At 48.2% G+C, this 20,482-nt stretch overlaps 1 protein-coding gene across 2 annotated transcripts in view; it reads right to left on the bottom strand.

Annotated features, from left to right (window-relative positions):
- Positions 1-2,197: 2,197 nt before the first annotated feature.
- MCC (MCC regulator of WNT signaling pathway) overlaps positions 2,198-20,482 on the bottom strand; it is a 424,188-nt gene continuing 405,903 nt past the window's right edge. For both annotated transcript variants that reach the window (XM_068535717.1, XM_068535718.1), the window contains 3 exons: positions 19,558-19,658; positions 4,338-4,460; positions 2,198-2,854 (listed from right to left, as the gene is read on the bottom strand). In XM_068535717.1, coding sequence (XP_068391818.1) covers positions 2,674-2,854; positions 4,338-4,460; positions 19,558-19,658 — 405 coding nt within the window. In that variant the 3' untranslated portion in view covers positions 2,198-2,673. The remainder of the gene's footprint in view (positions 2,855-4,337; positions 4,461-19,557; positions 19,659-20,482) is intronic.

Genomic DNA, 20,482 nt, shown 5'->3' with positions numbered 1-20,482 from the left:
ACCACTGAGGATTAAAACAAACATATGAAACATCTGAACATTTTTAACCTTGTACAAGTTATAATCAGGATCACTGTTTACCTCTGATGGAGATGTTAATATAAACCAGCTCCTATTTAGAAAGAAAAATTCAGGTTATAAAAAAAGAAAATGATCCAGGCACCTGTAATCATTTATTTAATCAATTAAGCCCTGCAATTAACATAATAACCAAGTGCCCGTAGGTTCACCTTCGACAAGGACTGTGTCTTAGGGGAGTATGTGAAAAATATGAGGAAAGGTAATCAACTATTTAATAGCTTTTATTCTACACATTTATAAAAGTAACAGTTTTGCCAGGGAAATAGTTTTCACCCAACCACCATATATCTGTAAGTATTATGCTGAAGTATAAACTCAAAATGAGGCCAAGTAGGATCAGTAATACTGGGGCTCATAATGTAGGAGCTGAGACTTCCCAGGTCTGGAGGAGTTCCATGGCCCTAGAAGAGCAGGTTCTGTTTTCACTTGGAGCAACAAGAATGGTAGACAGAGGTCCTGCATCAGCTACACTTTTTAGTGTTGGTGAAAATGAAAACCGTCCATCTGTTTTGATGCCTGTTCAATCACACAAGAGAAAGCCATGAATGGTTCCCTGCTTTGCACAGTTGCTTAGGGAGGACGTTTTCCCTGGGCATGTTGGAAAAATGGGGAAAACCATGATTTCATCTGTTACACCTTTTTTTCCACACACTTTTCAGCCAAAACATTTTCCTTGTAACAAAATGAAACTATCCGAAGAGTAAAAATTGACTTAATGTCACAAGAACCAAGTTTACCTGATTCTACAGAAACAGATTTACCTGAATTTTATAGAAACACAAGCCAGTGGGTACTTTCACAGCATCCAAAAGCTGGGCCTTTCACACTGATACCAGTTGAACTTTTTTTTTTTTTTTTTTTGAAGATGGGGTAGCCTCACTGCTGGCCTGAGAGAGAAGGGTAGTTGCTTTGGGATAGAACTGCTCTGCCTTCCAAGGTGGTGGCTCAAGTGTCCTGCCCCCCTTGTGCAGAAGACCGAGGAACTTGTGTCATGGCCTCGGAAAGCAGCTCGTGGACACGGGGAAGTGAATGCAGTGACCTGGTCATAAGCAAAACATAGTGAACTGTGGCATTGGGCGTATTTCTCATAGGTGACTTCAGGTGGGTCTTCAGGTGCTACAGAATAAATGGTAAGTGGTCCTTTAAAATGTATCAATCAGTGAATGGCAGCAACAGAAGAACTGAAAAAAGTGAAAGGTGCAACAGGGAAGGTTATAGTAGAAAAGGGATGAAGAATTGATTTTAAAATGGAAGACCTTCCTGAAAGAATTCAGGTACTTTGTTCCTGCCCAGTCCCGTCACCATTCTGCTTGAAATTCCCCCTTTTGAAACACCATATGCTACCCATCACCGTGTCTCTGGGGGATAAAAAGAGGCCTCAACAACCCTTCCCTCACCCCCTGCGCCCTTTGTAACAGGAGTGTAGCCTGCAAAACATTATCTACTCAGCATCCTGCCTCTTGCCCTTAGAGAAATAGAGGCAGGTCCAGAGCTAACTATATGTTCATGTGGATGAGCTTTCATTCGTGTAGAACAGCAATTATCTAGTGCCCTGGGGTGGTGGAAAGTACTAATGCGTCTCTGCTCCTGACAAAAGTTTAGTTCCCTTACACGTATCAACGGGATTCTCTCAGCTCCAAGCCTTGGCTGTTAATAAGGCTCCACCAGGACGGGGAAATCTCAGTCTAAAGAGAGCTCCCTGCCCAGCCCTGCTTTCACAGTGAGAGGTGAAGGAAGTTCTCATTCTCCCATACAGAGTCGTTCAGACTCAACTGCTCTACCTGTAACTTCAACATAATATCTGGAGAGAGCTCCCTGCCCAGCCCTGCTTTCACAGTGAGAGGTGAAGGAAGTTCTCATTCTCCCATACAGAGTCGTTCAGACTCAACTGCTCTACCTGTAACTTCAACATAATATCTGGGACTGTAAGGAACACCTGTGTGCCATCCGCCTGTGCTTGACATCCCAGAACACCTCTGAGTGACAGCCTGTGTCTTAAATGTTGACACCTGGGACTCAAAAACCAAAGCCTGGTTGCAATAAACAAAGCAGCAGTTCTTCTAGATGCTAAGCACTGTCTCCGCAGCCCCCCCCCCCACCCCCGCTCTGCCCCCTCGCCCCCCCCGGCAGTTTTCCCCTGAAGGAGAAGGGAGGAGGAGAAGTTAGGGATGTCAGAGATAAGGTTGCTGTCTACCAAAAAGAGAAACAAAGAATGGAAAATCTTGAACAGATGATGCCTGGATTATACCACCAACGCACAAGTTCCAGAACAGAAAGGTGGGAGAGTGATAGAGCCAGTGCTGAAAGCAGAAGCAAGACCTGCGGAGCCGGCACACACGGCAGGGGTTCCCACGCCGTCCACAGCCCAGGAGGGAGGCGCAGGATCCTCTGGATACAGTCTACACCGCGTCCCAGGGCCACTCGCCCCAGGGCTGAGTCCAGGGCACTCCATTGTCCAAGTGCTGACCTACCTGCCAACCTTCCCTTCTCTCCTTCTCCCAACAGGTTACTCTGTCCTCTGGGGCCCCTCTCTCCTCAGTGACCTGCTAGACTTCAGCCTCCGCGGACAGAACTGTGGAGCCTGAGTGCCGATTAAAGTGAAGTTTCATTGGTGTGAGGCCTTGAGTTCTCCTCCTCCAGCAGAGCTATTCTTTGCTTGAGCATCCTCACTTGGGTCTCATGTCTCTCCACCATGGCCATCATCTGAGACTCCAGCTTCTTCAGTTTGTTTTGATGCTTCTTCTTTGCTTTCTCATAGGCAGCCACCAGGTTGCTATGGGAACAGAAGGAAATGAGAATGAAGATTTATCCTAAGTAGCACTGAGATGCACGCTGTCCTGCCCACTGGGCAACCTGGTCCAGCAAGTACCACTCCAGACAGAGGACACTCGGCCTCTTCAGTAAGAATTTGAAATCAAGTGGTTAGTATTTCAACACTCACGGCCACTCGTGTATTGACTTAACCACGATTCATTCAGCCTGACTGCTAGAGGCTTGTCACTAACGTATTGGGAGGGATTTAAACCAACAGTCCAAACTGGCCGCATCCAAAACAGATAAGCAGAAAAGGTAGCTGAATTCCAGAAATCTGTCATGGAAATACAAATAGTGGATCTACTTGCTGTTCCATGGCTGCTTGCAACATGGTCAAGTGGCAGTTGCAGGAGAGAGTTCCTCACACACTGCAGTCTAAGTCACCTCACCTAGGACGAGGACAGAGAGGCACCAACGGTTTCCCTTTATGCTTTGGGCTGTGGGATTCAGAGCACACAGGCCGTAAGCTAATGCTGCCAGCCAAACACAGGACACAGGCCTCTGGGGGAAGAGGGCAGGGGCTGAGCCCAGAGCTAGGTAAGTCCCCATACTCTCTCTGGTCCAAAACAGCACCCCAGATCCCTTCCATATACTGTTAGGTTCTCAAAGTGCAGTCTGAGAACCGACCCCCAGTATTCCCAAAGCCCTCTCAAGGGAAATCTGTGAGGTCCTTTATTTTCTAACTACAGATGTACACGAAGCTGGGTTTCCTCAGTATGTTTCAAAACAACAGATTGCCGGTAGAAGCGGATGTGAGAATCTAGCTGTCTTAAATTAAACCAAACATTAAAGATATTTGTAAAATTGTATAAACAGAGCAAATCTTCTAATTATTTTTTGGAAAACAGTAGTTTTAAAAATAAATGCCATTTGTATTATATGTAGTGAGTTGTGGGTTTTTTTGTAAATGAATAAAAACTTAAAATTTGTTTTAGTTTCTCAAATGAAATTTATCAAGACATAATTTATAAGAACAAAACTCTTTGAGGTCCTTACTTTTCTTGCAGGGGTCACGAGCCCAGAAAGTCTGAGGCTGCTGTTTTAGAGCAATGCTCCCTAACGTGTTCCACCCGATTTTTGAATGCTGCTCAAATAGAAAGTTGTGTAGCCAATTTTGCTTGGAAAACATGGGCTTAAACATAGGCTGATTTTTTTTTTTGTTTTAAACTGAATGGCTTCTCAGAACCTTTCCTATATGAAGTGTTAGGAGGGGACCACAGTCTGCTGCATCTCCCAGACACATCTGACCCAAGGACTTGTCCTTATGGAGCATTTCTTAGGTTTCTGTGGAACATGGGAAGTGATACCCTAGGGAAGGTCAGGCTCTAAGGGAGACAGTTGAGGATTCACTGTTCTCTACAGTTGATTTCCAGCAATTATGGAAACGTTCTCCCTGGTGTATGAGTCCAAGTACTACTGTGGATTACAAACGGAGAATTTACCTGTTGGCTCGCTTCAGGTCATTAACGAACTCCGCTGATTGCTGGTGTCGGATTTCACTGCTCTTGGTGAGTCTTTCCAAGGCACTCACCAACTCTTGAACTCTGGCCTTTAACTTCTTTTCTCTGTATCAAGGAGAGATGCAGCATGCTGTGAGTAACTTGAGAGAACGGAGATGGCTGCTGCCCTGGCAGAGGAGGAAGGCTTAGCCTGCCAAGTCCAAAGGCAGGAGTACAGACCAAAGGGGAGATACTAGAGAGCACAAGAGCGCCCCGCTGCAGAGCCCGAACACGGCACCACTGCAGTCTCGAAGGCCCGCTGGAGTCTGCTTTTAATGATAAGGGCCCTTTAGAGATCTAAGTGTGTGTTACAAAGGAACAGGACAGGAAGTTGTTTCTCGTCTTCCAGATGGGGAAACTAAGCTCATGGAGAAGTTCCTTTCTGCTGTGGGCAGACCAGATGCTCAGCAAGCAGAGTGCCGTCTGACCACAAACCCCTGTCCTGGTCTCCGTGCTCCTTTCCAAGCGTGCTAAGCATCTCCTGAACCACGTGGGGATTCAAGAGTATAAACCTGGTCTGGGTGCCTACCTGGGATGAGTCCCTTCTCAATGTAATCAACACAATCCTACCAGGCAAAATAAAAAAAGGTGTGGTAGTGGTAGAGGGAGAATTGGTATTCTCATTTTGAAGGTCCTTGATCACCTTTCACGTACGGGAAGTTATATTCGCGCTCATTCGACTCCCCCAGTCCCTGGCTTCAAGTGCCATTGGGTCTTTACTACTGCAGGGACCCAAGCCAAGTGACTTAGGAGGTTTTTGGTGTCCAGTCAGCTTACTGCCTTCCTCTAATTCCCACGAGAGCACAGACCTGGGCAGGGAGGCGTTACTGACCGCCCTCCTCCCTCCTGAGGTCCCCAGCACAGGCACGGTGCCACTCTGTGTTCTGTCACACATGGCACACTCGGCACAGTCGGCCGTAATCTGCTCAGCGGGCTCCCCCACCGGCATGCAGGCTCTAGGGCGGCAAGGACCTTATTTTGGTTTCTTCCCCGATGTATCCCCAGTGCCGAGCGCCATGCTAGGGGATAGTTTCACAGTGACAACAGTTGTTAAAACAGGTCACGAAGGTATGGGATACCTTGGAGCATACCGAGTAACCAGGATTTATGGAAGAAATTCCTCTAAAAACAACTCATGAGAGGAATGTAAATTAGCATGATGGTTCTGGAAGGCATTTGACAGCATCTAGCAAAATAAAAAATGAACCCATCCCTTGACTAAGAAACTTTATAGGAATTTTTCTTACAGAAACAGTATGAGTGTAGGTTCCTATACATGAGATTACAGTTGGATTCACTTCAGCACTGGTTATAAGCTAAGAATGGGAAACAACCAGGGGGCTGGTTAAGTCACTCAAGGTCTCCTAGTGGTTCTCTTGAAATGCTCTACCCTGTTAATAAAACATGCAGACTGACATGCACTGGAATGGAAGAGAAGCTGATACACTGTCAAGTGAAAAGGGTGAGTTCATCTGGATGTCATGTTTACAAAAACAACCAGAAATGTGTGAATAGCTGATATACTGTAGTGACTGACGAGAAGGCTAAATACTCAACAAGTGCTGAACTCCCGAAGGGGGATGACGGGACGCTTTCATTTTCTACCTGACTCATTTCGAGTTGCTTGAAGTGTTTATAATTTTGGATGCTTTTGGAAAGCGTGTGCGGAGTCTCAGCTGTGCTTCCTGTAGGATGGGCGTGGGGGGTGACCCTGAAGGGGAGGACTCTCAGGTGCTCAGTGGTTCAGCCCTGGTTCTCCCCTCCTGGCTTTTCAAGTATCTAATCTTTAACATTTCTGCCTCCAGCTACGGTAAGTGCAGTTCCAGCTTTCCAAATTCATTAATGAAGAAAGGAATTGCAACACAAAAATCCAGGCCTGCTTCTGTGAGTGAGGATAAGTGTGCGTAGCACCCAGTGACTTTCTCCCACCAGCCCTAAGGGAGCAGGAGCCCCCGCAGAGCCTTCCAGCTAGTGCCTCCTGTTTGCTGAGGTTTCTCCTGGGCCCTAGCGACCACCAGGAAATCTCAGATCTGGCTGCATTTCCTACCAGAAGTGACAATGGCGTCTCCGGAGGGCGGCTCCTCCCTCCTTCCCCAACCCATCCCCTCAGCCTTGCAGGCAGCCCTCTGTCAGCTGAGGGAAAGTTAGGAGAGCATGAAAGATTTCTCTCCCCTGTTCCCTCTGGCTACAAAGAATAGGGAAGGGTTATTTGTTTTACATTTTGTTACTGTTTCAATTCTTTGATCTTTATTCTGAAGTCGATTAATAGTGCAAAAGAAAAGAAGAAAATTACGAAGAGAATTTAAAATCTAACCGTGAATTCAAATTCACAACATAAAGCTGCCTGGAGCAATACGGCTTCTTCCCCACCCGCTAATTACATCCGCATCCCTGCCCCAACCCCAAAGGGCAAGTGTGGAAATCCCAGCTCCCGCAAAACGAAGGGCCCAGGCCCCTGGGGACTGGAGGGAACCTTCCATACCTGGCAGGCTCCAATGGAGGATGGAACCCAGGAAGGCAAGAGAGGTCCTCACAGACCCTGCCCAACCCTGGCTGGGGGTGAAGGGAGATGGGGACAGGGCTGGGAGTGGAAAGCCATCTCTGGGAGCTGAGAACTGTCCCCAGAACCCCTTAGGCCTCCGGAAGGGAGGGAGATGGGAGTGAACTGCTGTCCAAACACCAGGGTAGAAAACCATGATGCTGATTTATTTAAATCTATAAAGACAGGCTAAACCTCAAACTTAAACCTAAAATGTGAGTTACTTTATACCTGTTTTTGTTTGCGCGAGGCAGACGCCTGCAGTAAGAGTCACGCCTCTGGTGTCGCTTGTCTGGACAAACGCTAAACCCCTGTGCGGTAGCAACTCTAGGGCCGCTTCCCACACGCAGCCTACAGGCGTCAGGAGGCCATTTGGGCACTTGAAACTCGGCCGGTCTGAACTGAGATGTGCTGTAAGTGCACACTGGAATTTGAAGACTAAATATGAAAAAAAGGTAAAATAACTGAAAAAACATTGATTATATGTTGAAATGATAATATTTTAGATACACAGGGCTAAATATGTTAATTTCCCTGTTTGTTACAGTTTTTTTTTTTTTTTTTAATTAAGCTTGATAACATGCCATGATAGGAACTTATTTACATGATGGATTTTGTCTGAGAAATGTTTTTCCCATATTTTACTCTGATCTGTTGACTCTTAAGGGTTTCAGCTTGTGCTTTTTTTTTTTTTTAAAGTATTTGTTTATTTATTTATTTATGGCTGTGTTGGGTCTTCGTTTCCGTGCGAGGGCTTTCTCCAGTTGTGGCAAGCGGGGGCCACTCTTCATCGCGGTGCGCGGGCCTCTCACTATCGCGGCCTCTCTTGTTGCGGAGCACAGGCTCCAGACGCGCAGGCTCAGTAGTTGTGGCTCACGGGCCTAGTTGCTCCGCAGCATGTGGGATCCTCCCAGACCAGGGCTCGAACCCGTGTCCCCTGCATTGGCAGGCAGATTCTCAACCACTGCGCCACCAGGGAAGCCCCTGTTACAGTTTTTAACGTAGCTACTAGAAAACGTACTTACACACATCATGGCTTGCCTTTGTGGCTCATGTGATGTTACTAGCGGACAGTGCTGCTCTAGAGCATGTGTTTGTAGTAACAGTACCAGGGGTATCCCTGGATCCTGATTCAGTAGGTTTGGGCTGAGACCCAGGAAGTGTAGTTTCAAGAAGTGCTCCAGGGCTTCCCTGGTGGCTCAGTGGTTAAGAATCCACCTGCCAATGCAGGGGACACGGGTTCGAGCCCTGGTCTGGGAAGATCCTACATGCCGCGGAGCAACTAAGCCCGTGAGCCACAACTACTGAGCCCGTGTGCTGCAACTACTGAAGCCCACGCGCCTAGAGCCCATGCTCTGCAACAAGAGAAGCCACCGCAATGAGAAGCCCGCACACCGCAGCGAAGACGCAGCACAGCCATAAATAAATAAATAAATTTATTTATTAAAAAAAAAAGTGCTCCAGGTGACCAAAACGGCATGGTATTGGCATAAAAAGAGACACATGATCAATACAACAGAATAGAGAGCCCAATTAATTTATGATAAAGGAGCCAAGAGTGTATGTGTGTGTGTGTGTGTGTGTGTGTGTGTAAAGGACAGTCTCTTCAATATATGGTCTTGGGAGAACTGGACAGCTACATGCAAGGGAATGAAATTGGATCACTGTCTTACACCATACACAAAAATTAACTCAAAATGGATTAAAGACCTGGTAAGGCCTGAAGCCATCAAACTCCTTCCTAGAGAAAACGCAGGCAGTTAAGCTCCTTGACATCAATCTTGGTGATGATTTTTTGAACCTGACACCAAAAGCAAAGGCAACAAAAGCAAAAATAAATGGAACTACATTGAACTAAAATTCTGCACATCAAAGGAAACCACAAAATGAAAGGGCAACCTACTGAATGGGAGAAAATGTTTGCAAATCATGTATCTAGTAAGGGGTTAGTACCCCAAATATATAAAGAATCCATACAACCCAATAGGAAAAAAACAACCTGATTAAAAAATGAGCAGAAGCCAGGGTTTGAATGAAAGAGAAGGTTTAAAAGAAAAATGAGAAGATCTAAATAGACATTTTTCCAAAGAAGACAAACAGATGGCTAACAGGCATATGAAAAGATGCTTGACATCACTAATCATCAGGGGAATGCAAATCAAAACCACAATGAGATACTGCCTCATACCTGTCAGAATGGTTATTATAAAAAAGACAAGAAATAACAAATGTTGGTGAGGATGCAGAGAAAAGGGAACCCTGTGTACTGTTGGTGGGAATGTAAACTGATGTAGCCACTATGCAAAACAGAATGGAAGTTCCTCAAAAAATTAAAAATAAAACTAACATATGATCCAGCAATTCCACTTCTGGGTATTTGTCCAAAGAAAATGAAATCACCACCCTGAAAAGATATCTGCGCCCCCATGTTCACTGCAGCACTATCTACAATAGCCAAGATATGAAAACAACCTAAGTGCCCATCGGTGGATAAATGGATAAAGATGTGGGATACATACACAATGGAATATTATTCGGCCATTAAAAAGAGTGAAATTTTGCCGTTTGCAACAACATGGATGGACCTTGAGGGCATTATGCTAAGTGAAATAAGACAAAGACAAATACTGTATGATCTCACTTGTATGTGGAACCTAAAAAAACAAAAAGCAAGCTCATAGATACACAGAACAGACTGATGGCTGCCAGAGGCGGGGCTGGGGGCGGGCGAAATGGGTGAAGGGGGTTAAAAGGTACAACCTTCCAGTTATAACATAAATAAGTCCCGAGGATGTAATGTACAGCATGGTGACTATACTTAATATTACTGTACTGCATACTTGAAAGGTGCTAAGAGAGGAGATCTTAAAGTTATTACAAGTAAGAAATTTTTTTGGTAACTGTGGTGACAAATGTTAACTAGACTTATGGTGATCATTTTGCAATATATACAAATATTGAATCATCACGTTGTACACCAGAAACTAATATAATGTTATATGTCTATCATACCTCAATAAAAAAGAATGCCTCAGGTGATTCTTATTATTGTGCAAATTTGGGAAACTCTGGTAAGGCAGCAGTGCTATTTACCTGGGTCTACAAATGAGCTTCATGTGGTCTTGAACTCTCTGAATTTTTACGCAAAATTACACGCACGGTTCTACTTTTCTGAAGACCACAGCTTTCCTCTGATTTTCAAAGGATGACCTGAAAAACACTGAGAACCATAAACCTGCTAATCCAAGTCACTTTGGAACCTCAACCATTCATGTCCTGTTCCTTCTAGTTTCTGATTCAAATTTGCTTGGCTTTCAGTTCAGAAAGAATTTCTATGGTTTGTCTAGGTAATAAGGCTAAAAGGAACACCTTCATAGGCTCCACGCAGATGAGAAAGTACAAATTAAACACTACATGTTCCACTTGCCCCTCCATGGTAATGTGTTCACACAGTGTTTTCTGGAACGACCAGAACTGTGTAATCCCTTCCTTGTGTCTTCACACTCAGTAATACAGACCCTCAGGAATATGCACCTACAGCAGCAAGAAGACAATCCTGGCTCCTGCTCTCACCACGAAGACCCACAGCCCCCAGCACACACGTGGGTTTCACTTACAGGTTCCGCCCCATCCCCGGGTTCATCTTTGGTCACAAAAGGTCCTCCGAATCTTACTTTAGCCACGCAGCCGGAAGTGCTTTTTATTTTTAACTGAAGCATAATTGTCAGCAGTGGCATACACACAGGGGAAGTGAGAGGCAGGCTCACAGTGGGAGTTTGCAGGTGACGAGAAAATCCAGGCGGGCAGCCTGCGCAGGGGACGGCCTCGCAGGCCTCTGCAGTGAGGCTGTCAGTGTGCCCGGGGGTCTGGAAGCAGGGTTCTCGGGGCCATCAGGGAGGAGGCTGCATTCCCCCGCAAAGAAAAAGGCCAGCCGCAGTGCTTTAATCACCAAGTCCAAATGAGCTGGGGAGGCAGGGCAAGAGCCCGGGCGTGATGAGGTGGGGAGCGGCTGCACCAGCCAGGAAACCTTCCAGAGGAGCTGTAATCAGACCAAACCACAGGGAGTCGCAGCCACAGGGCCTGGCATTCTTTGTAATTGCTCATTATATGGAATTAGACATCGAGAGAATCGTCCGCCCATGTGGTTCCTCTTCCTCACCTTCCATTACCAGGCTTCCGTCTCCACTGAAACTGCTCACGAGGCCACCGATGATCTGGGCATTGACACATCCAAGGGTCCCTCTCTGTCCTGATCTTCCCTGTCGGTACCTTCTCCTCTTCCCCGAGCGCCTGGACTTCATCCCACTTCACCAGCTGTCCGTGCGGTCTTCTGCCCTGGCTCCTCATCCTCTCCTCCACCTCTACATGCTGGGAGTATTTAGGACTTGGGCCTGGACCCTATTTTGTACCCCACCCCTTCTTGACTTGATTCTCTCCATTCCCATTTATTTTCCTAGAAACTACCCACATGCTAAAAACTTCTAAATCTTCAGGCCTTTCCCCGGAGCTCTGGACTTGTCCTTGTGACATCTCTACCTAACAGGCATCTTCAGTTCAGCGTGTCCAAAGCAGACCTTCTGAGACAGCCTCCCCGACCCACGCTTCCTCGCTCGTGAGCGGCTGGCAAGGCCATTCACCCAGTTGCCGACACCAGTCTTCAGTCAGCCTTGACCCTCCCTTTTCCTCGTCCTCCACGTTCGCTCAGCAGCAAACCCCACCTACCAAATGGGTGCCATTCCTGCCACCACCCAGGCCCAAGCTGCCATCATTTCTCTCCTGGACAACCACAGGAGCCTCCTAATTGGTGTTTCTGCTTCACCTTTGTACCCCGGAGTCTAGCTTTCACAGAGCGGCCAGAGGAAGTTTTTAATATGACAACTCAGATCGTACTATTGCCCTGCACTTGGAATAAAGTCCGTGGTTTTACTCTGACTGAAGGCCCTGCCTGACCCAGTCTTTGGTGTCGCCCTCCCCCTCGCACCCTGGAATCCTATCCATTCTTAGCACACACCAAGCTTTTTCCCAGGACAGAACCCCGTGCAGTCGGTCCCCTCTGCTTGGGATGAACTTCCTCCCCACGGCTACTTTTCCTCCTTCTCATCTCAGCTTAAATATCACCTCCTCAGAGCAGCCTACCCTGACCACCCATCTAAACAAATGTCCCAGGGTAATGACATCCCAGCACCTTGTCATTTCCCCATTATTCACTGCAACCTATATTTACTTATTTTGGAAAAAAAAAAAAATCTCCACAGAGACTATGACCCTATTTCTTTCCTTCATGGTAGCCATTACAGTCTATAACTACTTCTCTTTTAGAAAATCCAGCCAGTGGTAACAGCTCTAAGTCCTTAACAAGGATGAAGTTATTTCTCACCACAAGCCTTGGAGGTCAGTACTATATTATTATTCTAGTTTTCTAGATGAGGCACTTGAGGCACAGTGAAGAGACTCGCCAGGTTCGCCTGCGGAGCTGGGATGCACCCAGGGGTCTGTCTGCGAGCCTGCCCTTCAGCATCTTGCTGAAGTATGCCGATTCGTAATGAGCAGACAGCTCTCTGGTGAAGAGCCCAGGCCTGTGGAACTAAGGAGGGGGTGTCCCAGATAATGATGTTCTGCAGGTGTTGTGTTGGGGTGAGTTTGCCAGGAGTAGCCACAAGATGACGGCCCAGACCTCCCTACGACCACGTTTCTTGCACATCTGCACGCTGCTGCCTTGCCCATGCTACAGCGTGCTTTGGATGTTCTCCATCACTCTGCCTTTATGCGATCCAGGGGAAGGCCTTTTCTCTGAGCTTTTGGAACATGGGGGGAATGACAGGAATACAAGGAAATCTCAGCTATCCAAGCAACGCCCACCTCAACCCCCAGGACGAACATTGGTCTTTCCCTGTGCCCTCTGAGGCCGGCTCTGGAGCTCAGCCATTTATTGACATGATAATGAACTCACAGGTGCACTTTGTATTCCATTAACGTCCTGCAGACCCCTGTGCATTTATGGAATTCTGAGCACAACTTCCACTGCCTGACTGCTCTTATAAATCAGCCACATAGGAAGAATCAGCAAGTGCAAGTTTAATAAAACAGCACCTTTAAAAATAATGGTCCTACTAATAAAATGGTGAAGATTCTGCTGCTTGTTTGCTCAGTGGGGTCTCCCTCTTTAAAGGACTCCAACCAGTTCCCTCTTATTTCAATCCACTATGTGTACGGCTCAAAAACAGTATTAATCCATAGCTGCTGAAATAGGGGTCAATCAGTGCCATCTTCTTTCCTTTCATGGCCAGTTGTTCTTTCCTACAAATCAGGAAGATTTCTAGAGCTGGGCAGATATTTTTGGACCTCGGACATGGATCTGAACTCAAGGAGGCTTGCTGTGGTTTGTTGTAAGGCCCTCTGACAACCACGTGCTCTGTGGGCACCGATGGACGATGAGGGGTCTGTACCATCAGGGGCGCAGAGAAGAGGTGACTCAGGAAGCTTCCGGAAGATGAGTGTCCTACGGGAGGGGATGAAGAGGAGGGGTCCCCAGGTTGAGAGAGATGGGGCAGGGTTGGGGGATAAAGCAAAGGGCATGCTCTCGGAAAGATGAACTGCCCAGATGAGTCTGGACCGCAGGTTACATGTAGGGAAACATTTGAAATATGGGCTAGGAAGTTAAGTTAGGGACCTACAGATGATCTTGCAGGCCAAGCCACTGAAGGTGTATCTGCAGAACAGCATGATCAGAAGAGTGTTTTAAGGTATTTTTGGTGGCAGAACACAAGGTGAGACTAATGGCAGAATGACCCATCGGGATGCTACTGAGTTCTGAGGGACTGAGGGCTAAACTCAGGAGACGGCAACGCAAATGGCATGGGATGGATGGGATTTTATCGGAAAAAAAACAATACAATCTGCTGACGAGAGACAGAGACAGGAGACTTCAAAATTATAATCCTGGATCACTAGAAGAATTTACTTTTTTTAATATAAATAGGAATTCTGAAAAAGAGGCCAATTTCAAAGGGCAGGAGGAAACAGGATTATAATTTCTGTTTTAGACATGGTGTGTTTTAAGGCTCTAGCCTGATATTCGGGGGAGATGTCCAGTGGGCAGAGAGAAATGCGGCTGAGATCACTGAGGGATCATTTAGAAGGAACAAAGTCACCAGAGTCGTACAGCTAGGTGAGAAAAGTCATAACCCCTGCCCCCCCACCCCCCCAAGGGACTCTCCTGCAGGCAGCTGAGGCTGAAGCAGGGGAAGAAGAGGCAGGCGCATAAGAAACAAAGCAATGATGTGTTCTCTGATAGAACGAAATCAGGGCACACAAGAACCAAAAAATAAACAAATTTTATAGACAGGGAAGAGACACAGCGCTGTGAGTGCCTGGGATGTGGGCTTTGGTGGTGTGAGGTCAGAGGTAGCAGCAGCACTGAAGCCCCAGAGGCACAGAGAGGGAGGGCGGGCGGCCTGGTGTGGCTCAGGGTGGGAGGGGGCATGGGATAAGGCGAGAGTGGAGAAGCAGGCAGGGGTCAGATCACACACTTGCTAAGGAGCTTGGACACAGACAGCCGGAGTCACTGGAAGGTCTTAGGTAATGAGGTGTGGTAGGCAGAGTTCTAAAACGGCCTCCGAGATTTTGGCCCCTTAGGATACACACACCTCCCAGTTATTCAGTCATCCAGGTGCTGCTGTGAGGGAATTCTGCAGATGTAAGTAAAGTCCCAAAGAGCTGATCTTAGGATAAGATGATTCTGGGTAGACCTGGCGGACTTAGGTGAGCCCTTAAAAAGGACTGGGCTCTTCCTGGAAAGGGATTTGAAGCAGGGAAGGGATGTCATGAGAGGGAGGTGTTTGCTGCTTCGAGGACCAGGAAGTCTGCGCAGAAGGAGTTCCAGAGGCCTCTAGGAGTTACCCCTGGCCAGGAGCCCCAAGAAAATGGGATGTCAGCCCTACAACCACCAGGAGCTGACTTTTGCCAACAGGCAGAATGAGCTTTGAAGCAGATCCCTCCCAAGAGCCTCCAGATGAGAACAGGGCCCTGGATGACTCCTTGACTGCAGCCTTGTAAGACCCTAAGCAGAGAAGCCAGTCATGCTGTGCCCTGCTGACCCACAGAAACTGGGAGCTAATGAATGGGCATTGTTTAAGCTGCAAAGCTTGTGGTACTTTGTTACACAGCAGAGGAACACTAGTGTGAGGGTACCATCAGATCTGCATCCTGTAAAGTTACTCTGTGATCCTGACAGAGCCCCCTCTTACGGGGTCATCCTCAGGCGCACACAGATGCGCTCCGGGGTCTCCTTCTTAGAGAGAGTTCCCCCAGAGTTCCCTCTCTGCACAGCGACCTTCTCCCACCAGCTGTCTTCACTTCTTGCCTTTCCCCTTCTTAACCCACCCCAATCTGAAGTGGTCGCTTCCTTGCTTTGAAACATGTTCTTTGCTTGGCTTCTGTGTCAGCGCTGCGGGTTCATGTGTCATCTGGAGTCCCTTCCATTAGGAGTAATTCACCCAGCAGTGGAGGTCCACAGGCCGGGGCTGACCGGGGAGTTCCCACTCCGTCTCTTTGAACTCCGAGACGCCGCCTTGTGTGTCTTCGTGGATGGCCCAGCTCCACTGCCCACAGGGGCACATCCACGTCCTCCAGATCTGGTCTCTTGTGACCACCCTAACCAGACGGGGCCCACCTGCCCCCGATGTCTCCTTACAGGGATCTGACACACAGCCCTCTCCCGGCAGCAGCGGCTCGCCTGTAACTCATCAGAGAGATAAAAGGAAGTCTAAGTGCCCCTTCTCTGCTGATGAGTCGGCCGCATCCTGTCCCTGGACAGAGCGGCCGCTGTGATTTGCTGATTGCCTTCACTTAGCGTTTTATAGAACCATCTGGCACTTGCAGACACAGGTGGCAGCTGCCAGTGCCCCGAAGCGCTCAGCAGAGCCCCTGGCGGGGCTGTGACTAAATGAGCACAGCCTCCTGCAGGGACAGGGTGGCCGACCTCTGCGGTGCCTGGGTGGGAGCTGGAGCTGGTCCTGCCCTGCCTTGGGGCCCGGGGACAGGGGTGTGGAACCATCTGAGGCGATGCTACACGCTGCTGCTCACCACGTCACAGCCCTTTCCTGATTCCTCCCTGTCCCTCAGCACCGAGGGCCACAGCAGCCTTACCTTTTAACCACAATGACCTGGGCTCTGTGCGTCTGAGGAAGTCCGCCCTCACCACCAGCCCTTCACGTGCCCTCAGCCTTCGGTGGACAGATGGGTGGCTGTGTGCCAGGAGCACAGGGATTCCCGTCCGCCCAGGCCACGCACACTACGCCGGGGCCAGGTGTAGGTGAGCCCACACGAGCGGGCTCAGCTCACACTCACCTGTAAGCAAACCTCTGCCAGCACGCGGGGTGGGGGTGGGGGCCGGCAGAAAAGCGGGGGGCGGGGCCTGCGACTTCCCCGCTGCCTCACCGTGTGACCTCGGGAAAGCGCTCGGCCCTGGCAGTGCGGGTCTCCACCCCGCGCCCGGCCCCCGCCTCTTCCCGCATCACATGGAGAGCACCACCTGCCCCGCCATGGCGAAGGTGAAAGTCTGCTCCTCTCAGCTGTGCTCGGGGCCCGAAGGCACGCTACGCGAATACCACGTTAAGTACGAAGAAAACTCATTTCTCAAAACTCCCTCTCCTTAACTGCATTTGTATAGTTTACTTCTTTGGTTGTTCAGTTACATTTTACTAGGACCACGAGCAAGAGAGGGATCTGGGATGGAGAAGGGTTTCGTAGCACGCAGCCTACGCAGACAACAGCAAAGACAAGGTGCCCTGCTTAAAAAAAAACTCACGTGCAAGACTGGAAACCTGGTCATCCAGATGGGGTTTTATGGCAACCCCGGAGCCAATAAACCACAATAAACGTCCATGGAAGTGGAGGGAGTGAAATCAGACCAGATGGGAGGTGGCCGGTAAATGTGTGATTGCACGGAGGCCTGGTTTTGTTCCAAACAGAAGAAGGCTGGGAGCAGACACACGGAGAGAGCAGGGTTGCAGGGCAGGGGCCCGACCGAGGCTGCAGCCCGGCTAGGTGTTGGGGAGACTAGGCTGGGACAGGGCAGGAACCTAGGACCAGTGACTGGAATGTCACAAGGCACCTTCCTAGGGGCTCTCCTCCAGAAAAGACCATGCCTAGCCTCTGCTCCATCCCCCTCTCCACACCTGCTCTTCTCAGTCTGGTTCCCCCGGTCCACAGCTTCGGTGTTTGGAACCATCCTTTTCCAAGGTAGGAATATGTCTGAAAGTTCTGGGAAGGTTCCCTTAACTGACTTAACCACTAGTGTGGCGGTGATTTAATACCTTCAAAGAAGGTGGCAGTTTCCACTTGATTTTTAAAAATAAAAACATCCCCAAACCTCAGCCCTTAGGTGTCTGGATTATATATCCTCATGAAATGACGATTCCACTTTCTAAGCTATATTTACAGTATAATAATGTTATTTTCCTTTTTCCTGTAGCCCTGTGGGTTCTTTCTTGGCTCCATATATCTGGGGCTTGATTAGAAATCCATGCTAAGCAACTTAAGGCTGGCTATTGGAAATCCATTGTGACTGACAGAACAAATGAAATCTTTTTATGTTTAGTCAGCAGAACCTGCATCCTGCTTGTGCCAGCGAAGGCCTCTGAGGTTCGGGGAACTTGAAAAATGCAGGGGCTTGGCTTACAGATACAATATCCAAATGGCTCCCTGTTGGAAGCAGGGGGTGGTTTGCATCCCGAATTTCTGGAGCAATCACGTCATTCGGATTAGCTGAGGGCATTTTCCACGCAGCTTCTCTCTTCCTGCCTCAAGCAAAGCGATTACCATTTAACCACATGGCCAGAGGCACTGGCAAAGTAAAAACTGAGCTATTACAACTTGGAAGGAAAGACAAAAAGTGGCAGTGAGTAAATCAGGAGGGTAGTGAGGTTCCCCACATGGCAGCCTGCAATCCACCCTCAGCCGGAGGCTACAGTATAAGATAAACAGCCCTGGCTGGACCAAGACAGCAGCCTGAGCGCACACTGTAGGCTTCCCCTCCTACCCCAAATCCCCAGAAACGATGGCAAATGTATTTTTTTAAAAAGCCTCAAGCACGATGGAAACTAAGGAGTGCTCTTCATCTGCCAGAAACCATGAGGAATCATAAAAAAGGAAAGGCAGATTTTTATTCTTCTTGAAAAAGGAGACCGCAACTCAAAATGCACACAGAAGCAAGCTGCTACAAAAGGAAGAAAGGGATTCAGAGGTGCTTCAGTGAGAGGTGCTGGCCATTACAACCGGAGGGGACTAGACGCTTGGGTCAGATATGCGGCCTAGAGACCCGTTGTCAGCCGGGAGGAATAGAAAGCCCAGAAGGCAAGCTTGTGAGCCAAAGCCAAGAAAGAGTCACAAAACTCAACCTGAAAAACTCACATGTGAGGAAAGTTAATACAGTAGACAAAATAACATTTTAGAATAAGTATAATAAATATCCTCAGAGAGACGCAAGAAGATATCATATCATGACACAAGAGATGATAGGTTTCATCACCAAAATAAACTCAACACATCATCCAAACACCATGATGGTTCTAGCTAAGGAATAAATGAGTGACCTGGAAAACAGAGCTGCAGAACCTCCCCAGAACTGCACTATCCGATAGGGCAGCCATGGCCACGTGAGCTACTGAGCACTGGAAATGTTGACTGGTTTGAATCTGAGATGTGCTGTAAGTGTAAATTTACTAGATTTACAGTACATTTTGAACATTTAGTAAAAAAAAAAAAAAAAATTAGAAGAAAATAAGATCTCATTAATATCTTAAAAATATCGATTTATATTTTGAAATGATATTTTGGATACAATGAGTGAAATGAAATACGTTATTAAAGTGGACTGTACCTGTTTCTTTTTACTTTTTAAATGTGGTTCCTAGAACGTTTAGGACATTAGGCGTGGTTTGCATTACCTTTCGACTGGACAGCCCTCCTCTGGAACAGAGTGCAGAAGGGTGGCGAGAGTATGAAAAGTTAGGAATATGGAAGACAGATCCAGAGAGAAAGAATAGAGGGAAAGAAACAGCCGCAATAGAGGAAAAACATCCAGCAGTGAATGAACAATGAGGCCGTCTGATTGGAAAGAGCCAGAGATGGGGAGGGATGCATTCTCACTGCAGCTAGAAACAAGATAAAGATGCCTGTTTTTTTTCTTTTTTTCCTTCAGTCAACTTAATTACCTTTATATTTGAGGAATACGATACACGTATAAAGCAGCCAAAGAAATTGTTAAAAATTCCCTAAAGATCCAACAAAATTTACTTGCAATATTCCATCCCAGTGATATGAAAAGATGCCTGATTTGTTCCTCACCATTTAACACAGTCCTGAGGTTCTAGCCAATGCCACAACAAGAAAGTACAGAAAAAGGCCTCTTCTACCTGCAGGTGAAATAACTGTATATATTCTCCCCGTCATTCCCCTTTCTGGCCTCGAGGTCTGGGCAAAAGAAGCCCGTATGGGCGCCTCCTCCTTCCCAGGCAGCCTGTAATGCTCCACGAGGAGCGGACGTCAGCGCGGGGAAAACCTGGCACCCAGCCGTCACTCCGGGAATAAACTGCCCGGCGGGGCTGTGAGCAGGGCGCTTACCGACGGATGGCGTTGGCGAACTCCGCGGCCAGCTCGCTGTCGCTGCACGCCGTCCTCAGTTCAGCCAGAGACAGAGCTGGGGAGGCAGCGTCCGCAGACTCCTGAGGACGCAAACACAGCCGGGTCAGGTCTGGAGCCAAGCCGAGGGCGGCCGGAGGCAGACGCGGGAGGTGACGGGCAGCGGCGGCGGCGGCGGCAGCTCCGCCCCTCGTCCCCTCGATGTCCGCCGGCTGCCCCGCGCTCTGAGCACTCACAGGGAGCCGCGCACTGGGCTGAGCCCGCTACACACATGTTCTCTTATCTGATCACCGTGACGATCCTCTGAGGCAGATACTGTCATTATCCCCTTTTTGCCAAGGAGAAAACTAGGGCACAGGGAAGTTACACTGCCCCAGGTCACCAGCCGGGACACGGTGGAACCAGGATGCCAACTGATGCCAGGTCAGTGCCCTTCACCACTGGGTTAAGCCTCTGGTAGCTCATAAAAGTGGGAAGCACATGTGAGTATCCTTGGGTCGTCCCTCCCTCCATCCCGTGTCCCCTGGGGAGAGAACCAATCTTCCCTAGAGTTAGGGGCTTTACTGGGTTCAGTGTAATCATCTAGAAGACCCGGGAAAGGAGGAGGACGACAGAAGCACACAGACACAGAAGATGTGCCTTAGCATCAGACAGGAGCTTTGACACCACCTAAACCAAATCCTCCCCTTTTACAGATGAGGAAACATAAGAGCCAGAATGCCTAAATCCTAAATGGAGTTAGGACGATTCACAAAGCAATGCTCACACCCCTCCGGGGACGGCGCTCACCTGATAATTTGCTCAGCAGACATTTACAGAGGGCTGTACAGCCCAGGCTTGAGAATAAAAAGCCCGTGATCTGTTAGGCTGAGACAGAATGTAAACAAAAGGCTGTATCGTGATGGAA

Source organism: Eschrichtius robustus, chromosome 2, assembly GCF_028021215.1.
Source record: "Eschrichtius robustus isolate mEscRob2 chromosome 2, mEscRob2.pri, whole genome shotgun sequence".
Taxonomy (NCBI): domain Eukaryota; kingdom Metazoa; phylum Chordata; class Mammalia; order Artiodactyla; family Eschrichtiidae; genus Eschrichtius; species Eschrichtius robustus.
Note: the sequence above shows the minus strand (reverse complement) of the source record. Positions and strands in the feature narration are given on the sequence as shown.